Source organism: Podarcis tiliguerta, assembly GCF_965153285.1.
Source record: "Podarcis tiliguerta genome assembly, chromosome: 1".
NCBI classification, from domain to species: Eukaryota; Metazoa; Chordata; class Lepidosauria; order Squamata; family Lacertidae; genus Podarcis; species Podarcis tiliguerta.
In genome coordinates, this window is record NC_139534.1 from 42,288,346 (window position 1) to 42,305,634 (window position 17,289).

The 17,289-nt window shown below is 40.2% G+C and overlaps 1 protein-coding gene across 1 annotated transcript in view; it reads left to right on the plus strand.

Moving 5' to 3' along the window:
• The window catches only part of DPP10 (dipeptidyl peptidase like 10), a 542,405-nt gene that overhangs the window by 51,829 nt on the left and 473,287 nt on the right, over positions 1-17,289 (plus strand). The window contains exons 2-3 of the mRNA XM_083408081.1: positions 2,098-2,193; positions 5,516-5,929. Of these exons, the coding sequence (XP_083264207.1) occupies positions 5,870-5,929 (60 nt within the window). The 5' untranslated portion in view covers positions 2,098-2,193; positions 5,516-5,869. The remainder of the gene's footprint in view (positions 1-2,097; positions 2,194-5,515; positions 5,930-17,289) is intronic.

Below are 17,289 nucleotides of genomic sequence, written 5' to 3' on the forward strand. Positions count from 1 at the left end.
TCACCCCTGCTCTCCCCCCTCAATGCTACTCACCTGGGGAATTATAACATCTGAATAGAGCTATAAAGAAGAATCTAACTATAGGTGATTGGTGTAAATAAGGGTTTGCTGAAATTAAAATAACCTCAAGTGCTTAGATAATGGCGTAGCTTCATGATGCCCTAGTGTTTATGAAAAACAATTACTAAAAAGCTTAATGTGGAAATGCATAATGTGAGAAAACCTTAGAATTGTACCAAGTGCCATGAATATTTTCTGATCAAAGCATCAAACAGTGAGATGTGTGGGTGACAGTATATATTTTAGTGAGGAAGGATCTAAACCATTTCTCTTTCTCCCCCACCCCACTTAATTCTTCTAGTGGGCCAGAGTGCTACATTATTTCCCTCCCCTCAATATTGGTTGAAGTTAAACATCATGAAGCCAATTCCAAGCAACTGGCTCAAATTTATTTTGCTTTTCTTGCAAACATAATCTAGTGTATGATTACATTTATCTATGTGTTTGTTTGTTTTTAAAACAGTAGTCATCTGTTTGGGAGCCACAAGTAAAAGACAAATTAAGAAATTTTACTGAGCTGACACTTTTAAAAAGTACTGTGTTTCCCTGTAGTCACATGTACAAGCAGTCCATCAAATCACAAGGTCATTTGTTTGATAGATAAAAGGCAGAATAACTTAACAGACAGACAAAATAAATGGTCTCTGCATGCTCTTTGTTGTGTTATGGAGAGCTCAGATAAGTGTCATTTTTATAAATCTTTCTTACACCCACTCACACCACTTACCACTGAGACATTCGCCAAGCAGTTTACAAAATAACATATAAAATATTATATTTTAATTTATTTATTCAATTTCTATCCTGCCTTCTGTATAACGTTGGCTGGTGTGGCAGCCTGTCTTTAACATATCTATTGGGAATAATCTTATTTGTTGTATTACATATATCCATGGCATGTAAAACTTCATTCCTTTTGCTCTTCTCTTGTGGCATGCTGTCATCTTAGTACTTGTATACTATGGTCTTCTGTTTTTGCATGTCAGTGTATTTTGGTTATAGAGTATACTGTCCCACTGGTAATAGGGTAGGCTAGATGATGGTCACTTCCCTTGCCACTTCTTGTGAGGTACTCCATGATGTGATATGAGCAGAACCAACCTTAAGAACTTTGTGAGTGTTTTAATTTTTTCTTAATTAACACACTTAATTAACAACTTTTTTTAAAAAAATGATAATTTGGCCTTCCTATTTCCTACTTTACCCTCACATGATTAGAACTGTGAGTCTAGATCTGAAGGAATGTAAAGTGGAAACAATGCCATTTTCTTTTGCACCCCCATGTAGGATCAAAACTTGGGCACCCCCCTCCATTTCTAACACTAGTCAGGATTCTGAGGTTTTGCTCTTTGCCATTGGATGGGATTACCAATCACTCAGAAATCTGCCTTGCACTTATTCATAAAAGCTTATTGCTACCCCTTTTAATTAGAATATGCTCAGTTGATATCAGTAGTTGTTAGTGTTTAGTAAGTCCATGGTCCAGCTCACAGAGCGTATAAGAAGCAATAAAAGGAAAAAATACTGCCTGAGAGCATTTTGTCGAAGGAAAGCAAAATAGCAATTGGGATCGTCCCTTGAGTGCTCCTTGCCTATCAAAACTTTAGTATATTGGTTTGCTCATCTCTTTTGCTATCACATCCATTAGATGCATCATAATTTGAAAAATTTGACTTTGGCAGCGCTGGTAAGGAAGAACATAAGGCTTTGGAAGTAAGGCTGAGGCAAATATGTGTGGCAAGGGAACAATACTGGGAATTAGAGTATTAACAGCAGGGTACTGAGAGATCTGAATAACGATCAAGTGCTGCAGGGAATAGTCTCTCTAATTAGATGGCTGCAATGATGGTATTAGTGTCCTGCAGTTGCTGTTGATGTGTTTTAACTGCAGGGCTTTGAACAACGTAAGTTTTGGTGATGCTGTCCTCTGGACTTATGGGAGTTCTTTAAAGATTTTTCTGTCTTCAAAGGAAGCAGCTTGTTTGATGATTTATTGATCGATTAATTAATTGTATTTCAATTCTGCCCTTCTTCCAGGATGATCGAGGTTCTGTTTGGGAGGGGCCATTGCTCAGTGGTGGAGCAGCTGCCTTGCATGCAGAAGGAACCCAGTTCAATCCCTTGCATCTCCAGGTAGGGCTGGGAGAGAACCCTGCCTGCAGAGCCACTGCTAAATGGACCCAATGGTCTGAGGATATGCAGCTTCCTATGTTCCTGTTAGGGCTGTTGGGAGGAGGAGAGTCATCATTATGATTTCCTCCTCTGTACTGTAATGTGAAATCTAGGCAGCTGTCCATGGCTTTTGTATGCTCTCCAGTACATTTTTGGAATCCACTTTGTTATTTAGTTGCACCCTGAAGGCTATGATACGTTTTTTTCAATCTGTCCTCTTCCTCCTTCTGGAACAAGCCAACGGCAAATATGCACATTAGCAGGCAGCAAGCGAGGTGCAATGCTAAGAAGAACTGAATTTAGTTAAGCAGCCAGTTACCAAAGAGGATTACAAGCACTATGAAGGATTAAAAGTTGCATTAAAGAAAGAAAGGACTAGAAGTGGATGGCATTTATCCAAAGAGTGAGCGCCACAACAGCCCTGCAGAGAATTTTAGGCAGCGTTTTATGGAATCCCATCCTATTGATTGGAGTTGTCCCTATGATGTTTTATCTTGATAAATGATCCACTTAAAGAGTCATTATCATTCTTGAGACCCCTTGTTAGGCTTATATTATAATTAGGTCAGATAAAATAAGACTGAGAGGTTAATCAGTGAAATTTATGCCTCCTAGGGACAGATAAATTAACATTTTGTAGAAGTCCATCCAAACACAACGCCAGCAAGTTATTGATCATGCTGTATGTCTTTGTCTGCTCCCCCTCCCACTCATCTCTTGTTGTCTAAAGAAGGATTTTATTTGACAGCTTCAAGGTGTCTAATTTAGGTGCCTTTTTGGGGAAATTTGCACAGAAAATTGGTTTTTGCCAAAGCATGAAACAAGACATAAAGACTCCAATAAAGTTCTTATTGGGTCTCATAAAATTCAGTGCATATTTAGTCCTCCTCAAACTCTTAGCAATGAATTTCATTAGCTTCAAATACTGTGTGCCACAGTTTGTTAAATATGAAATGATGTTTTTTCTAGTTCAGGGGGAAAGCATTTAGCCATTATCTCTTCTTGGGGGCAAAGGCAAGGACACGTATGAGTAACTTCCTGCAGTTTAGTCCAGCCGTGTCTGCTCACCCTTGGATCTCTCTATTTGCTCTTCCACCTGCCTGGAATTTTCCTCATTGATCCTCAGGACTGGTCAAACCTCTTCCAAATGGACTCATTGGAACTGGGCAGACTTTTGCTCTAGACTGCTCTTCCTGTTAGTACACGTGAAAGTGCCTTTAGGCAGATCTTCATCCTAGATCTAGGATTTCCTGTGGGAAATCTTTCATCAATTCCTCTTGAATCCAGACACAGCCCTGCTTGGACTCATGTTTTCAGGAAATCAGCATGCTTGTATTATTATTATTATTATTATTATTATTATTATTATTATTATTATGATTATGATTACTACTTTTCTGTACTGCCCTTTACCCGAAGATCGCAGGGTGGCTTACAATACAAAAACACAAAAATACATACCATAATAACAAACAAACACTGTATAGTATTATTAGTCTGTACTAGTTAAGGTTCCAGCATAGGCACAGCCTCATAGGATGTGACATGTAATTTCTCACAGAAGTGACATGGTAAACGTAGGCTTTGTTTCTCAGGTTGTCTGTTTTGTATAGGCTACCACATAGGAAATGTTAGCTGCACATACAAGCACACACAATGGTCCTTTCTGCTTTGACATATCTGTCATGTTTAGTGCTGGTATTACAAGTAGCAGCAGTGAGTGACGTGTTACCCAAGTGAATTACGTCACTTTGCCAGGAAGAAATGCAGCCAAATTCTGTACAAATGGAATCTGCTCCAAAATATACAGTTCATGTTACAGGTGGAATTGAATCATGACCAGGACATATCAGAATCCATTAACAGGTCATTGATTTCTTTAAATTTCTTTTTTCTTTTTTAAATTTCACGAGGTTTCTGTACCACTTGAGTGCAACAAAGCCTCAAAGCAGTTTACAAAAAGCTGATTTCTGTTAAGTTGTGAGACTATGATAGGTCTTGTCACTTAGAGCTATTAGCGTGGCATGCAGTGACATCATCAACCTCCCAAGGCACGGGAGACCTCTGGGCTTTAAAAGCACGGCCACCCTGTTTATAAATGAAGCTGAGGCTGTTCTGCCACATTTCTTTTGCTCATGACATAAAAGGGTAATAACATTCAATTTTACTAAATGGACAACATAATTTCTTATTTATTCCTACATCTTCACCTCATGTTTAGCGTGGATTAACTATTTACATCAGCATTCCCATTCACTGAATGTCTCATGTATAGATTTGGATGACTGTATGCATAATAGAAAACATTAATATTCAAGATCATCCTTATAGATTCTTGGTGATAATCTGACTAAGTCATATTCAAAGCAGTCTGCTCTGAATATGACTCATATTTCATAACAACCATTGTGATGAGCTGAGCATGTGATATCAAGAAAATAAGTGCATCAAATGAAGGCAACCTCAGTGTATAAAGCAGGAATGAGCTGGTTTACCTGATTTTCATGAAGTTGAAAATCAAGATATTTGACTTGATTTAGCTCAGTGAAGAGCATTACAAGAGAAACAATGTCAACAATAAACTATATTGTCCCTCTCCCTTTGTCTCTGTTTGTCATGTTCATACTTACACCTCAGCATATGTGGCATTGATTGTCATGTCTACAAATACAGCTGCCTCATTTTTGGTGCATTTCTGTGCACCATAGGAACTGTAGAAAATGACCACAAGAAAGTCAGTCATGTTGTTGTAGCCCTTGTAAGAGAAATGGAGAAGTGGGGAACTACTGCAGGGATTTGATCTGATTCTGCATAGTGTAACCCTTATACCTACTTGAAAAGGATCAAAGGTATAATATCAACATCCCGTTTTAACATGAGAACTCTGTAGTAAAATACACTCCAGGTACTAACCTAATGTCAAGGGATGGGGCCATTTCAACACAGGAATGTGTATGGTGTGACTAAAGAACAGGTGGTTCCTTTCAGATTTTCCAAAAGAGAAATTAGGAGGGAGTTTTGATGCAAGCATCTGGATGGGATGTCTAATGGTCTGCATATATTTCAGCTACTTTTCCAAGCACCACCTCAGGAAACTGAAATTAATTGATAACACTGAAATTGTGTATATGTATGTGTCTGTGGTGCGTTGTGTTTGTGCAGTTAGGATTTGAAGGCTAATCTGTAATTACCCCCTGAGTTAGATTAATTTCAAGGAAGGAGAGAGTGTGCTGGGCTGCAGTAAATACTGATGCAGTTTGCTGGTATTCTGTTCTTTTCAAAGGGTTGGTGAGTCGAGATCATTGGCTGCGCTGAGGAGCTGTCACATTCTCAGTGCTGGAGAGGTGCAGTGCAAGTGAATGGAAGCAGCATTTGAGCTCTCTGTGTGCAGAGGCTTCAGGAACCTGAAGAACGATGAATCAAATGAATACTCGAGTTTAAGGCTGAGATTCAGACTTGTACAAATCTGACAGCATCCCAGCCTCTAGAGCCATAAGCACTCGTAGGAGGGGAGAGAGAGAGAGAGAAAGAAAGAAAGAGAGAGAGCAACAGCAGAAGTCTGAGCAAGAAGGACGGATTTCTAGCCATTTGCTCCGTAACTCATTGTGGAATTGTGCGCTATCCTGGGTGCTGAAACATGAACCAAACTGCAACAGTGTCCCATCACGTCAAATGCCAGTCATCCAAGACGATCAAGGTATGGAAAATTCATTATTGCTGCAAATTGTGTGTGCATCTCTCTCTTTGTGCATATATATAGGAATATGTGGTGTTCATTATTTTGCATATTTAAGAAACTCTGACATATTTGCTTGACTAATTTTGATTGCTTGTGGATTATAAGAAGAGTATTGAATCTTTTGATTCTGAATTTTTTGAATAATGCTTGCATTGTTATTTCTAGTTTTCACTTAGGATAGCTAAGTTGGTGAGCTTTCTAAGTTTAAATATTAGCAATGAGTTATAATGATTAGCAAGTTTGGTAGGCTTGGCAGTACTTTCTACAATGAGGGGCAAAACAGCCAAGGAAAACACCACACACACAGTTAGCAACCTGTTTGATTTTTTTCCATTAGTTTCTTGTGTTCTCTGAGTACTGTATGGAATGCTCCAGGCACTGGGATTTTGAATTCTTGTCAATCATTTTAATGGTAAGGTCAGATCAGTTGTATGAATAGATATGTGAGCCAAGTTGAAATGAAATAGAGTATAGTTGGCTTGCTGTTGGCTTGTTAATTGAAAATGTTTTTGGTGGCTGGGATAGCCTAGAGATATTGTGGAAAGCTGAACTTTTATTGATGGCCCTGTCATTCTGTGAACGGTCTTGACTGACGTGGATTGATCTAATAACAACATGAAATAAGCTCTCTCATCATTTTGTGTTCTCCTTACTCTGCATTTGAGCCACATGCATACATATTTGATGTGTGGCAAATGATAGACATTGCTAATATTACAGTGAAAAGGGCCGACAGAAGGACTGCAGTGGTTTCTGTATAAACTTATCTACCCTTTACAGTAAGGTAAATGTATAGCAGTGAAAATAACTTTTCAGGCAAGGCACAGACTTTTTGGTGGTGTAAGGATTTCTTAATCTATTTCCTTTACATTACAATTACATGTGTGTATGGGAGCACTGCATAATGCTATTTTCTGGGCTGTATTATTGAGTCATTCTATCACAAGCAGGTATTTTATATATTTAGCAATATATATGAAAGACCATATAGAGAACATGGAATGCCAAGTTTGAAATTCTGCCAGAAGGGGCATAAAAATGCTATAGCTGCAATCAGGCTCAGTCTTACTTGGACCTACATTCTACTGAATGCAGTGGGACATGGAGCGTAACCCTATGCAATTTGCATTCAGTGATACTTACTCCCAAATAAGTATCTGAAAGACTGTAGCCGTACTTGCAAGTAAATGTGCACACAGCTGGGCACCCTGTGATATGGCAAAATCCAGCGGCTTCCTGCATTCTTTTGAACAGTGAGGATCTAGGCTCTTTAATGAAATGAATGATGTAAAGTACGGTTACAGCGAAACTAGTTTCTAAAACAAATTTCCTAGTTGTTTTGGACACAATATAGGAAACATGACATAATAAAATCCTATGCAGTACAAATCCCAGGTGAGTTCACTGGGGCTCACTCCTAGGTAAGTGTGCATAGGATTTCAGCTTTAATCTTCTTGTGTGTGTAAATGGGCTACATTTCCGAAGAGTAATTCGTAAGGTATGTGTTTCTCACAAGATTGTAATTTTCAGCCACACAAGTTGTAATGGTATCTATAGAAACTGAATGACCACTTGTTTTGCATATGAAGGTAAGCAAAATCCTATGAATTGCATTTAAACCGGTCATACTGCAGTTAAGATAAAATCACCTTCCACTCCTCTTAAGGATCTGCAGTCCTAACCCTGTGAGTACTAAATGAAGGCTGTGCAATGCAGTATGGGACCTCCATCATATCTGCTACAGCTGTAACTATTTTTTTCACTGTTGGCAGCAGTTATTAAATGCACTTGACCACATGCCAGGAAGAAAGCACAAAAATGTTAGTGTCACATTAAAAACCCAGATTGGTCAATATGTGTGTGAGCGAGCGAGGGGGGGGAGGGGGAGAGAAGAAATAACACCAGCGAATTGTGTTTAGCCATGGACCCTTTGTGCTACAGCTGTCATAAGAATAACAATGCCCAAGATAAACCTTTTGATATTTTGCACTCTCTTTATGATGTCTGGTGTATTATGTGCTTTGAAAACATTTCAAGATACTGCAGTGCTAAGGAAATGATAGCAGAAGCTGACATAAATATGAAGTTGGGATACAATATGCTTCAGTAGTTGAAAAAAAGCCAGCTCTTTAGCATGTTTTCTTAGATGTAGTGTTTCCAATAGAAATTGGGGGTAGGGAGGAAGTGCTAATCCCTTTTTTCAGCAATCAGCTGGAATGTACTGCGAGACAGTGACAAAAACATTAAAATTGTACATGGAGTGGCTTAATAGTCTAGGCTGCAATCCTAAGCACGTCTGTTTGGAAATAAACCTATTGAATTCAAGGGGGCTTACTCCCAGGCAAGCAGGGTTAGGAATGCAGCCTTTGTAGGTGTACAATCTACAAGCTGGGGTGTCTGGCATGCTACTGGGCACTGTGAAACTGCAAGTGAAATTTCCGGTTTGATCCATGTAGTACCCTTTAGTGGAATCAGACTGGGGTGCAGTGGGAATAGGATTGTATCCAAAACGAAATGGAGAGAAGATAGGCATTGGCCATGATGAACATGAATTCTGGGTAGTTTGCTGTCTGTCGGGGCCTGAATTGCTGATGGAACAACTGGATCTGCATCACCATTGGAGCTGAGAGTTAGAAGATGCATAGTGCCTTCTTCCTTTTCCTGTCAGGGTTCTGCCTGCAGTGATTCTGCCCCGGCTCCACCACCTAGTGTTTCTGGAAAAGCTGTACCAAACATGTATGATCATTATTCCTTGTGTATCATGATAGTCTGCAGTCATGTGAGATGGATGTCCTGTGCCACTGTGATCCTGAGACTGTCATCATCACAATTCTGTGCACGGTGCCCTGTGTTCTCACCTTTTTCAAGCTCCCAGGTGCAGCCTCCATTCCACACATTCCATCCAACACAGATGGGGAGGATAAAGGGGGCAAAAAGTGGTAGAAAACATGGAAACAGACCATTCAGTGCAAAATCTGGTTGGGGGCTTCTGGCAAACAGTGCATGAGCAAAGGCTGATCAACTTAGGAGGATGGCATGAATTCAAATCTTAAGTTGCCACACTTTCCACAGACAAACCATAGTCAATGTTTCTGAAACACAGTGGTCTTGGAGATGTTTGCATGTTCATTAGCTTCAGTCAACTGTATAGCATCTTCCATTTCATGGAAATAAGAAAAGCAAGAGCAATCTTCCTCCCACAAAAAGGTCATTATTAGAATCTTTGAACTGCAAGTGAAATTTCTGGTTTGATCCATGTTTTATAAGAATAATAATTTTCCCCTGTGTAGCACTATAAAGCAAGTACTAGAACAAGGTGAAGTTTTGCTTTTACTTACGCAGTGGCAAGGCTGGCAGGCAGTTGCATATATTGTTTGAAAGTGCAACATGACACCTAATAAAACTATGGATACATTTTGTTGGGAGGCACCTTGAGACCGGATTATTATATTAACTATATTTTTGTGCAGACAAAACAGACCCTGTATCAGACTGGCAGTGGATTGATTTGCCAATTTTCATGTCTGTGTATTGCAAAAATATGAAACTGTGATCAGTTCTCAAATGGTGGGGCTAGATTTTGGTCCATATTTTGAAAGTAAAAACCTCCACTTTGTGCTATTCAACAGCTTTGTAATATATGATTGCTGTTAGTCTGAATAGAAGCCCTTAAAAATGGTGCTGGATGAAGCTGATCTGAGAGTGGTTTGAGCTGTAATTGAACACTACAAGGGCTGAGTGGTTACTGGACGAAGGAAATATATGCAACCTTCATCAAATATTGCAAGACATTTTGAATGTAATTTGGGGTTATTTTGTTTGCATCTCTCACTTAATTTGCACATTTCCCAGTTGTATTTATAATCTGCCATGGTGGTGACTGCTGCTTTGAAGAAACTGACCCATAGCTCTTTTTCAAACTAAAGTACACTTGTTGGGAACCTGACTTACAAAGGGCCCATGAGTCAACTCAGCACTTTATATATAAAATTTTTGAAGCTTAAACTTAGAAGATGATTCCAAGAAAAATATTTTGCCTCAGTGCCTTTGCTAGACAGGGTAAGCCATGGTGAACCAGCTAGAGCCATTTGCCTGGCTCACTACAAGGCATAACTATGGGCATTTTTTTACTTTTTCTAAACATCAATAAATAAAATTCATTTTATTTACATGAAGAATAATGTGTGGCTCTGGGTTTCTTTATTTCTTTTTTAAACAGTCATTTTATGGTAGCATTCTCTTGCCTGGTGCCCTACAGATGTTTTGGATTATAACCTCAGCCAGCATTTCCAATAGTCACGGGTGATAGAAATTGTAGTCCAAAACATTCGGATTCTCTACTCTGTCAGTGAAGTCTCCTTCCAAGGAAAACAGGAGAGAGGATGCAAAAGCATTTCAGCTGACTTTAGATAAAGTTCCCACCCTCCTAATGAAACCCTCTCTTAACTGAGATTCATTTTATTGCATTTTCTGAAACTCTTTCAAATCTTAGAGAGCTAAGCAGCTCTCTGAATTAATGATTTTTCACTTAGATCTGTAATACAGAAAACTTTTTAGGGTCTAGCTGGGAATGCTAAATACCCACCTTATTTCTCTTTCATTACAACCTTGACTTCAGAAGCCACCCCTTGGGCAAATGACTTGTTTTTATTCTTTACACTGTTGGCTCATCTTGTAACACTGAAAGTAAATTAGATCCTGTCGCAGAATTTCACCACTGTTGGGTGTACCGTTATGCTTTACTAATGGCAAAATGGAAAGATTGTGTCACAGAGGGAGAGAACTGCTAAAGCTTTGCTCATCTTGTTAAAAAAAATTCAATAGCTTGGGCTTGATAAAGTCAACAACTTTGAATCTCTTGATAACATAAGTGTGAATATATAACATGTTACAAAGTGTGAACACTGCATAGTAGAAATATTTTCCACCTTGTTTGTGTTACATTTACCTGGGAAAAAACACAATGAAGATTTGTGCATTTCATACTTTTGACATTTTCCTGGTGGTGCTTTCTGCCTTACACCCCTTGGTGAATGGATATGACTTGGTGTTACATGCAGGAAAGTGATCAAGGGGTACCCTGGAATAGGGAGTGCTTAGAGCAATTTACTAAGCTACTTTTCTTGTTTTGGTGTTGGAATCTTTAATTTTGTAGCGCTGGGAGACTTTCCTGTTGTTATTTAAGACCATGCATTGTCGTTTCCTCTTTGGTTGGGTAGCTCTTGAGCTCACCCCAAAATGTTCCTTCTTTCAGGAACTGGATGTGTGATTAGTGCTTCTTATAAGTCCAGGCATATGAGGAACACTAAACAAGCTGGAATAATGCTAGACTACAGGGGCATGGCATAGAACTGTAGCAGCACATCAGAAAATATCCATTGGGAAAGGCACATGAATTACTTTGAAATACTCACCTGCAGCTGCAAAAAGCCGGTAATGCAGAATCTGCTGTCTGGAGGAGCATTATAAAGACTACTCTTCCCCCTCAATATATGCCACAAGTTTATGGCTCATGTATGCGTACAAGTTCAGAAAATCTGTACCAAAGTTATTAGCATATTTCTGATAGTAAGAAAGCAAGCAACTGATTGGATTGTAGACCAATTTTATTTTTAAGCAGAACTGGAGTCTGAAGTTCTGGTAGGGCAGCAATTTGGAAGATTCTTCTCATACCAACACAGCTCAGCAGATGTTATGATTGGAAGCACTTTAGATCTGGTCTCTGTCTTTGTGTCAGACCGCAGCACTTCTGCACAGATCTTGCACCTTCATCGTTGTTGTTCAGTTGTTTAGTTGTGTCCGACTCTTGGTGACCCCATGGACCAGAGCACGCCAGGCACTCCTGTCTTCCACTGCCTCCCGCAGTTTGGTCAAACTCATGTTGGTAGCTTCGAGAACACACCACAAAGAAAGTGGGTACATTGTGATTAATAGCAAATGCTAAATATTACTCTTGTGCAATAAATCCACTCCTACCCCAAATAAGTCAGACACTTACGGTAGTGCCCATTTGGTGGGGTGAACTGCCGAACTGCCCACGCGATACTGCAGCTTTCTTAGGCTGCATTCAGATGTGGATATTATTGCATCATTCAGACCAATGTGGAAATGTGAAGCCCTTAACCCAAGACTGGAAAAAAGAGAAACAAAAACTGACAGATTTACCCATCCCTAGTGTATATATGCATATCTGAAGTGGATGCAGTCTCTCTCCCCCTCTCCCTCTCAGCTCCACAATTCTATTTTATATGCAAAGATTTGCACGAGCAAATCAGTTAAATGTATACAGCATTTTGGAAATACATGACCATTTCCCCCCACTCCAGCTGTTTAATAAACTGGAGCAGACCATTGCCAAAATGTACCGTGCTATAATGTAAGTCAATATCTGAGAAATAGCCTGATTGCTTGGTCCATTAAGAATTATTCTATACAGTGTGTAACAAATGTCACACATCACTAATATGAGCTAATGACATCAAATGGGAAGACTGTCTGAGCGCTTAGCACTCTAATGGCCTTGTATAGGCTTTACCGCTCTATTTTGTCCCAGCAGCGATGCAATTCCCTGTCGGCATTTTCAGCATTGGATAATTAGACTTTTCTTCTACTCAGTGATGCTATCCATAAACCTGACTCTTGCACACTGTAATGTCATTTGTCAGGCAGAATTTTCTGAGAGGTGAGACAATATTGTGAGAGACGTGCCGCAATGTGCCTACACGCTTGGGAACATGGAATTTAAGGCTGCTATCCTAGGTGCACTTTCTAAGGGATGAGCACCACTGAACACAGTGCAACTTGCATCCGAGTAAATGCACCTAGGATCATGCTACACAGTCAGAAGAAACAAGCATATAAACACATACATTATTGGATTGACTTGAGCATTCAGTATCAGCAGCCTGCCATTCTCTAACTAAAACGGCTGACTGTGACAATCACCTGCGGTTCTTCCATTTCCCCCACTTGCTCTGTCATTTTGTCTTGCTTATCTCTTGTTGGCATTAACCAGGTCTGGTCAAAACATGCCCATTTATTGCCATGAGCCAGTGGCATTTTATTATTATTATTAATTTGTTGCTGCCCTTCATCCCATACAATCATAGGGCACTGAACAAAACAACCAAAAACAACATAACGATAAAATTAAGATGTCTGTTAATATGCATATTAAACTAGAGGCAGAGATCCTCTGGCCGGGTGGGGGGAAATGTGGCTCTCTGGCCTCTCTATCACACCCTAGACCTGTTTCCAAGCCATAGCCTTTGTCATCCCTGTTTTGCACTCCTCTTAAGTGTTTTTGTCTGGCTGGAATGTGTCTTTGATAGCACCCCTTGCTTGCTTGCATAGAGAACAGAGAGGGGTGTGAGAAGGTGTTGAAAAACTAGCCTAGGACACAAAGGTAGAAGTTCTATCCACATTTGCCTCCGGCTCCATTCACCATTGGCATGTGGCTGCCCGGAAAGGAGTGTGGCCCTTAGGTTGAGAAAACTTCCCCATCCCTGCATGAGAATCTTTATCTCTTGAGCTCCACATTGGGCAAAAAGGTTGGACTGGATGGCCCTTGTGGTGCCTTCCAACTCTACTATTCTATGATTCTATAACCCTGATTCTAGGATTCTATGACTGCGTTTTAAGCTGATGTCTAAAAATCATCCACGAGGAGGAAACAAATATGGGGGTGCGTGTATGAAAAATGTGGCCACAAAACTGAGCTAGAGTTGAGGAAATAAGTGAATGTCACTCCTTTCACCTTTCTTTTCCTTCAGCTTTCCTTTGCCTTTCTCTTTATCCCTTGGCTTCCTTTCCCATCTGCAGCTTCATCTAGCAGCATGAGGGTGGAGAAGGCTGTTGTAGCTACAGGAGTGCCAGATTGGTCATGGCAACTCCCATCTGTGTAACCATGTGATTCCAACCTTACTGCAACCCTGACCCAGCCCAGCCCCATTCAAGTTAGCAGCAGCAGCAGCAGCGGCGGCCATGGTGGGTGGTGGGGGTTGGGAGGCTCAGTGTCTCTGCCCCACCACACACACTGCTTGCTGCATCTTTATATCAAGGCTTTCACTACCCTTTGGTCTTTCATTTTCCCTACAGCATCTGCTCTTCCCACATGGACAAGGTGATTCAGGATAAAGGAGGCAGAATTCTAGGCATGTGGGGCACCATCTTAATTTTGTTTTTTTGCTCTAGAGAGCACTGCAGGTTACAAAGTGCTGTAGAAAAGTAATTTTATGGCACTGGGCTTTCCCCGAAGGCTTGCAATCTAAAAATTAAATGGACTCAAAAAAAGAGTTTGGAAAAGAAGGTTGTGATTAGATTCTGGGATGTATTTACATTATTGTCCATGTCTGAATCTGACATCATTAAAAAAATTCAAAAGAGAAAATGGTAAAACCGTTATCTATGCAGACACATCCATGCATGAAATCCTTCTATCTTCAAAATGATACAAGTATCTCTTGTATTTTAGAGTTGGACTCGATATAAATAAATAGAGATTATTTTGAGTGCTGTGGTCCTTGACTGCATTCAGATGGCAGAGAAACATCACTGGGAACGCAAAAATAGAAATGGTATGTAAAAGTAGATGAGACAGGGGACACCTAGAGAAGGGAAAGATGGCCTGTAAATAACTTGAAAGCTTGGCTCACTCCCATCGCCTCTCTTTCCAGTGCTATGCTATACCTAATCTACCAGAGATCAATACTGCAATATATTGAACTTCCTACTCTTATCCTATGAATACACTGTAATCTATTTAGCATTTTAAGAGCATGTAAATGGTCCCACTGGCAGTGTAATGTGCTTAAGTGGATCCAACCTGATATAGGATCAAATCCTTATAGATCAACACTAGTTGGACTTTGACAAGGCATTTTTTTGTTTTGTTTTAATCTTCCAGTTCCAATATGTCATTTGTCAATGTAAAGCTTGAGTATTTTAAACTTTCCTGGCTATTTTTGCAAACATATTTCCAATTTACTTTTTTAAAAAATGAATAAAGCACTGTGAGCCCCCCTCACCCCTGTCAAATAACTGGAAATTTTTGTGCACTTAAGGATCTTTACTCTGGCCGTGTGTAATTGCTTGTCCTAGGCATGAACTACATGCACTGTGAGCATTGCCCTGGTCATTAATAGCTTTTAGATTAATGGCATGGTTGAAAAAAGGCTATTTTAAGGCAGATAGGCACCAAATGTTTACAAAAGGTGTAACAAACCTTATTTAAAGCAAGGTCAGTAGTTTCTTGGGATGTAATCATAGCTAAATTTCCTTTTCACAAATCCTTGTTACCACTGAGAAAAATTGATACTATGTTCCTGTGTGATTTGTAGAAGCCTAATGTATGAGACTATATATAATTGCCTTTTCTAATGGAACTTATGAAATGACTCTCCAAACACCAGCCGTTCTTCTATTTCAGTCGTCATGGGTTTGGTTCCTCCCGGCCCCACAAAGCTGTTCCGCACATCATGCCTTTAGTGAGCACAAATTACCGAACAGTGTTGCTTATATGTGCCTACATTTTAAATGTATGAGTACATTGCATACCCATGGGCTAAGGAGCTGATGCCAGCCATGTCTACTTGGTGCCTGTGGTCTACAAAGGTGAAAGATGGGCACAATGCCTTAAACACAAGAGGTTTAGCATGCATTATGCAGGTCTGCAACATCTGCTCATATAAAGTTTATGCTGTACTCAATACACTCCAATTTCAATTTTTAGACAGAAAATAGGATTTTTGGCATGGTAGAATTTCTACCTCAAACCCACTTGCTTTTGTTCCCTTTCTGGATTAGTCAAATGTGTGATCCCGCTTTGTTAGGGAGCATACAGTACCTCTATTTAGGCATGCATAGGGAGGGGGGCAGGAGTGCATTCACTGGCCATGCCCCCAGTATCCCTAGGCACCCCCAATCCCTACTGCTCCTCCAGCCTTTGAGTGAAGATCTGAAGGAAGATTCTAACATGCTTAGACACTGCAGAAGTTTCCACTCGCTGAGCAAGATCTGTTCATTGCACATGTCGGGAGAGGAGAGGTGGAGCCAGCATGTCAAGGGATGTGGAGAGTTAGGTTAGGGCCATCACATGCACCACATCCGATTGTCAGGCTTGCTATATAGTCTGAGCCCTCATGTAGTCTTTTGAACCCCTGACTAGGGCTAATGAATGGGATAATGTTAAAAACACCCCAAAGCCAGTCAGGTTTGGCTATAGGATAACTTCACTATGGGATAGTGATGGCAACATGAATAAATAATCCAATGGTACCACCAGGAGTACTATTTCCCACTATTCAGAAGAGTCAGGAGTTTTTCAGCGCTGTTTTAAATGTTTGCAGAAAACAGAGCAGTTTGAGCATGCTTCGATTTAAAATTATAATATGTTAAGTACCCCTTGCAGGGTTCTGTTCTGCCAAGGATGCAGAGCAGTTGCCAGCTGTACAAAAGAGTTATGAAAAGATTTAATATTCTTGTTATAGTTCCACTGAAGGAAGGAACAACAGCTATTACATTAAAATATTATTATTATTTGCTTTCTTCTGTAGGCTAATTCTAATCTTACATTTTTTACCACTGTAGAGAAATATCATTTGAGAAAACATGTATTAAAACATATGTTACAGTGTAAGTTCTACATAGATAGTGCACTGCAACAACGGTTTATGTTCATTCCCCGATAGCAAAGAGGGCCCCTAACCTTTATTTATTTTTAGTCCAAGAGCTGCATCAAGAGCTGGCTAACTCTCTGAAGGCTGCAAGTCAGTGATGGGTAGGGCCAAGTGGGTGCAGACAGCACACCCATAACCATGCACATCCACACACATGCTAGATACACAGTGCACTCACCACATGTATACATCCCACAAAGATAATGCACATTCACTGCCATGCCCTACATACAGCCACCCCCTTTCTACACATTCTCATCAACCCTGCTCCTCAGTGCTTGGGCATTTTGGTGAATTTGGTGGTTGACAGCTGGTTAAATCACTCTGGAGACAGCTACCGGGGGGAGGGGCAGCAGTTGTGAAACACTAGCGTAGGTTAGAGTACCCCACCCAACTCTCACAATGGTAGTGGTTTGCCCAGAGCCACAGTTGGAATCAGTAAAATGGATGAAAACTGGTAAAAGCAGTAAATGTTTGTCAGGGGGGCTGGCAAGCCATTAAAAATGGGTTGGTAGGCTGGGTCTAGGGTGTGGCATCAACATCTCTGCTCTATAGGAATTCTTATGTGGAGCAAAAATGCTTTTGCTGGAACCAGTCCTGGTTTTGAAGGGTGTATAGGTTGTGAGGTATATGCTTGAACAT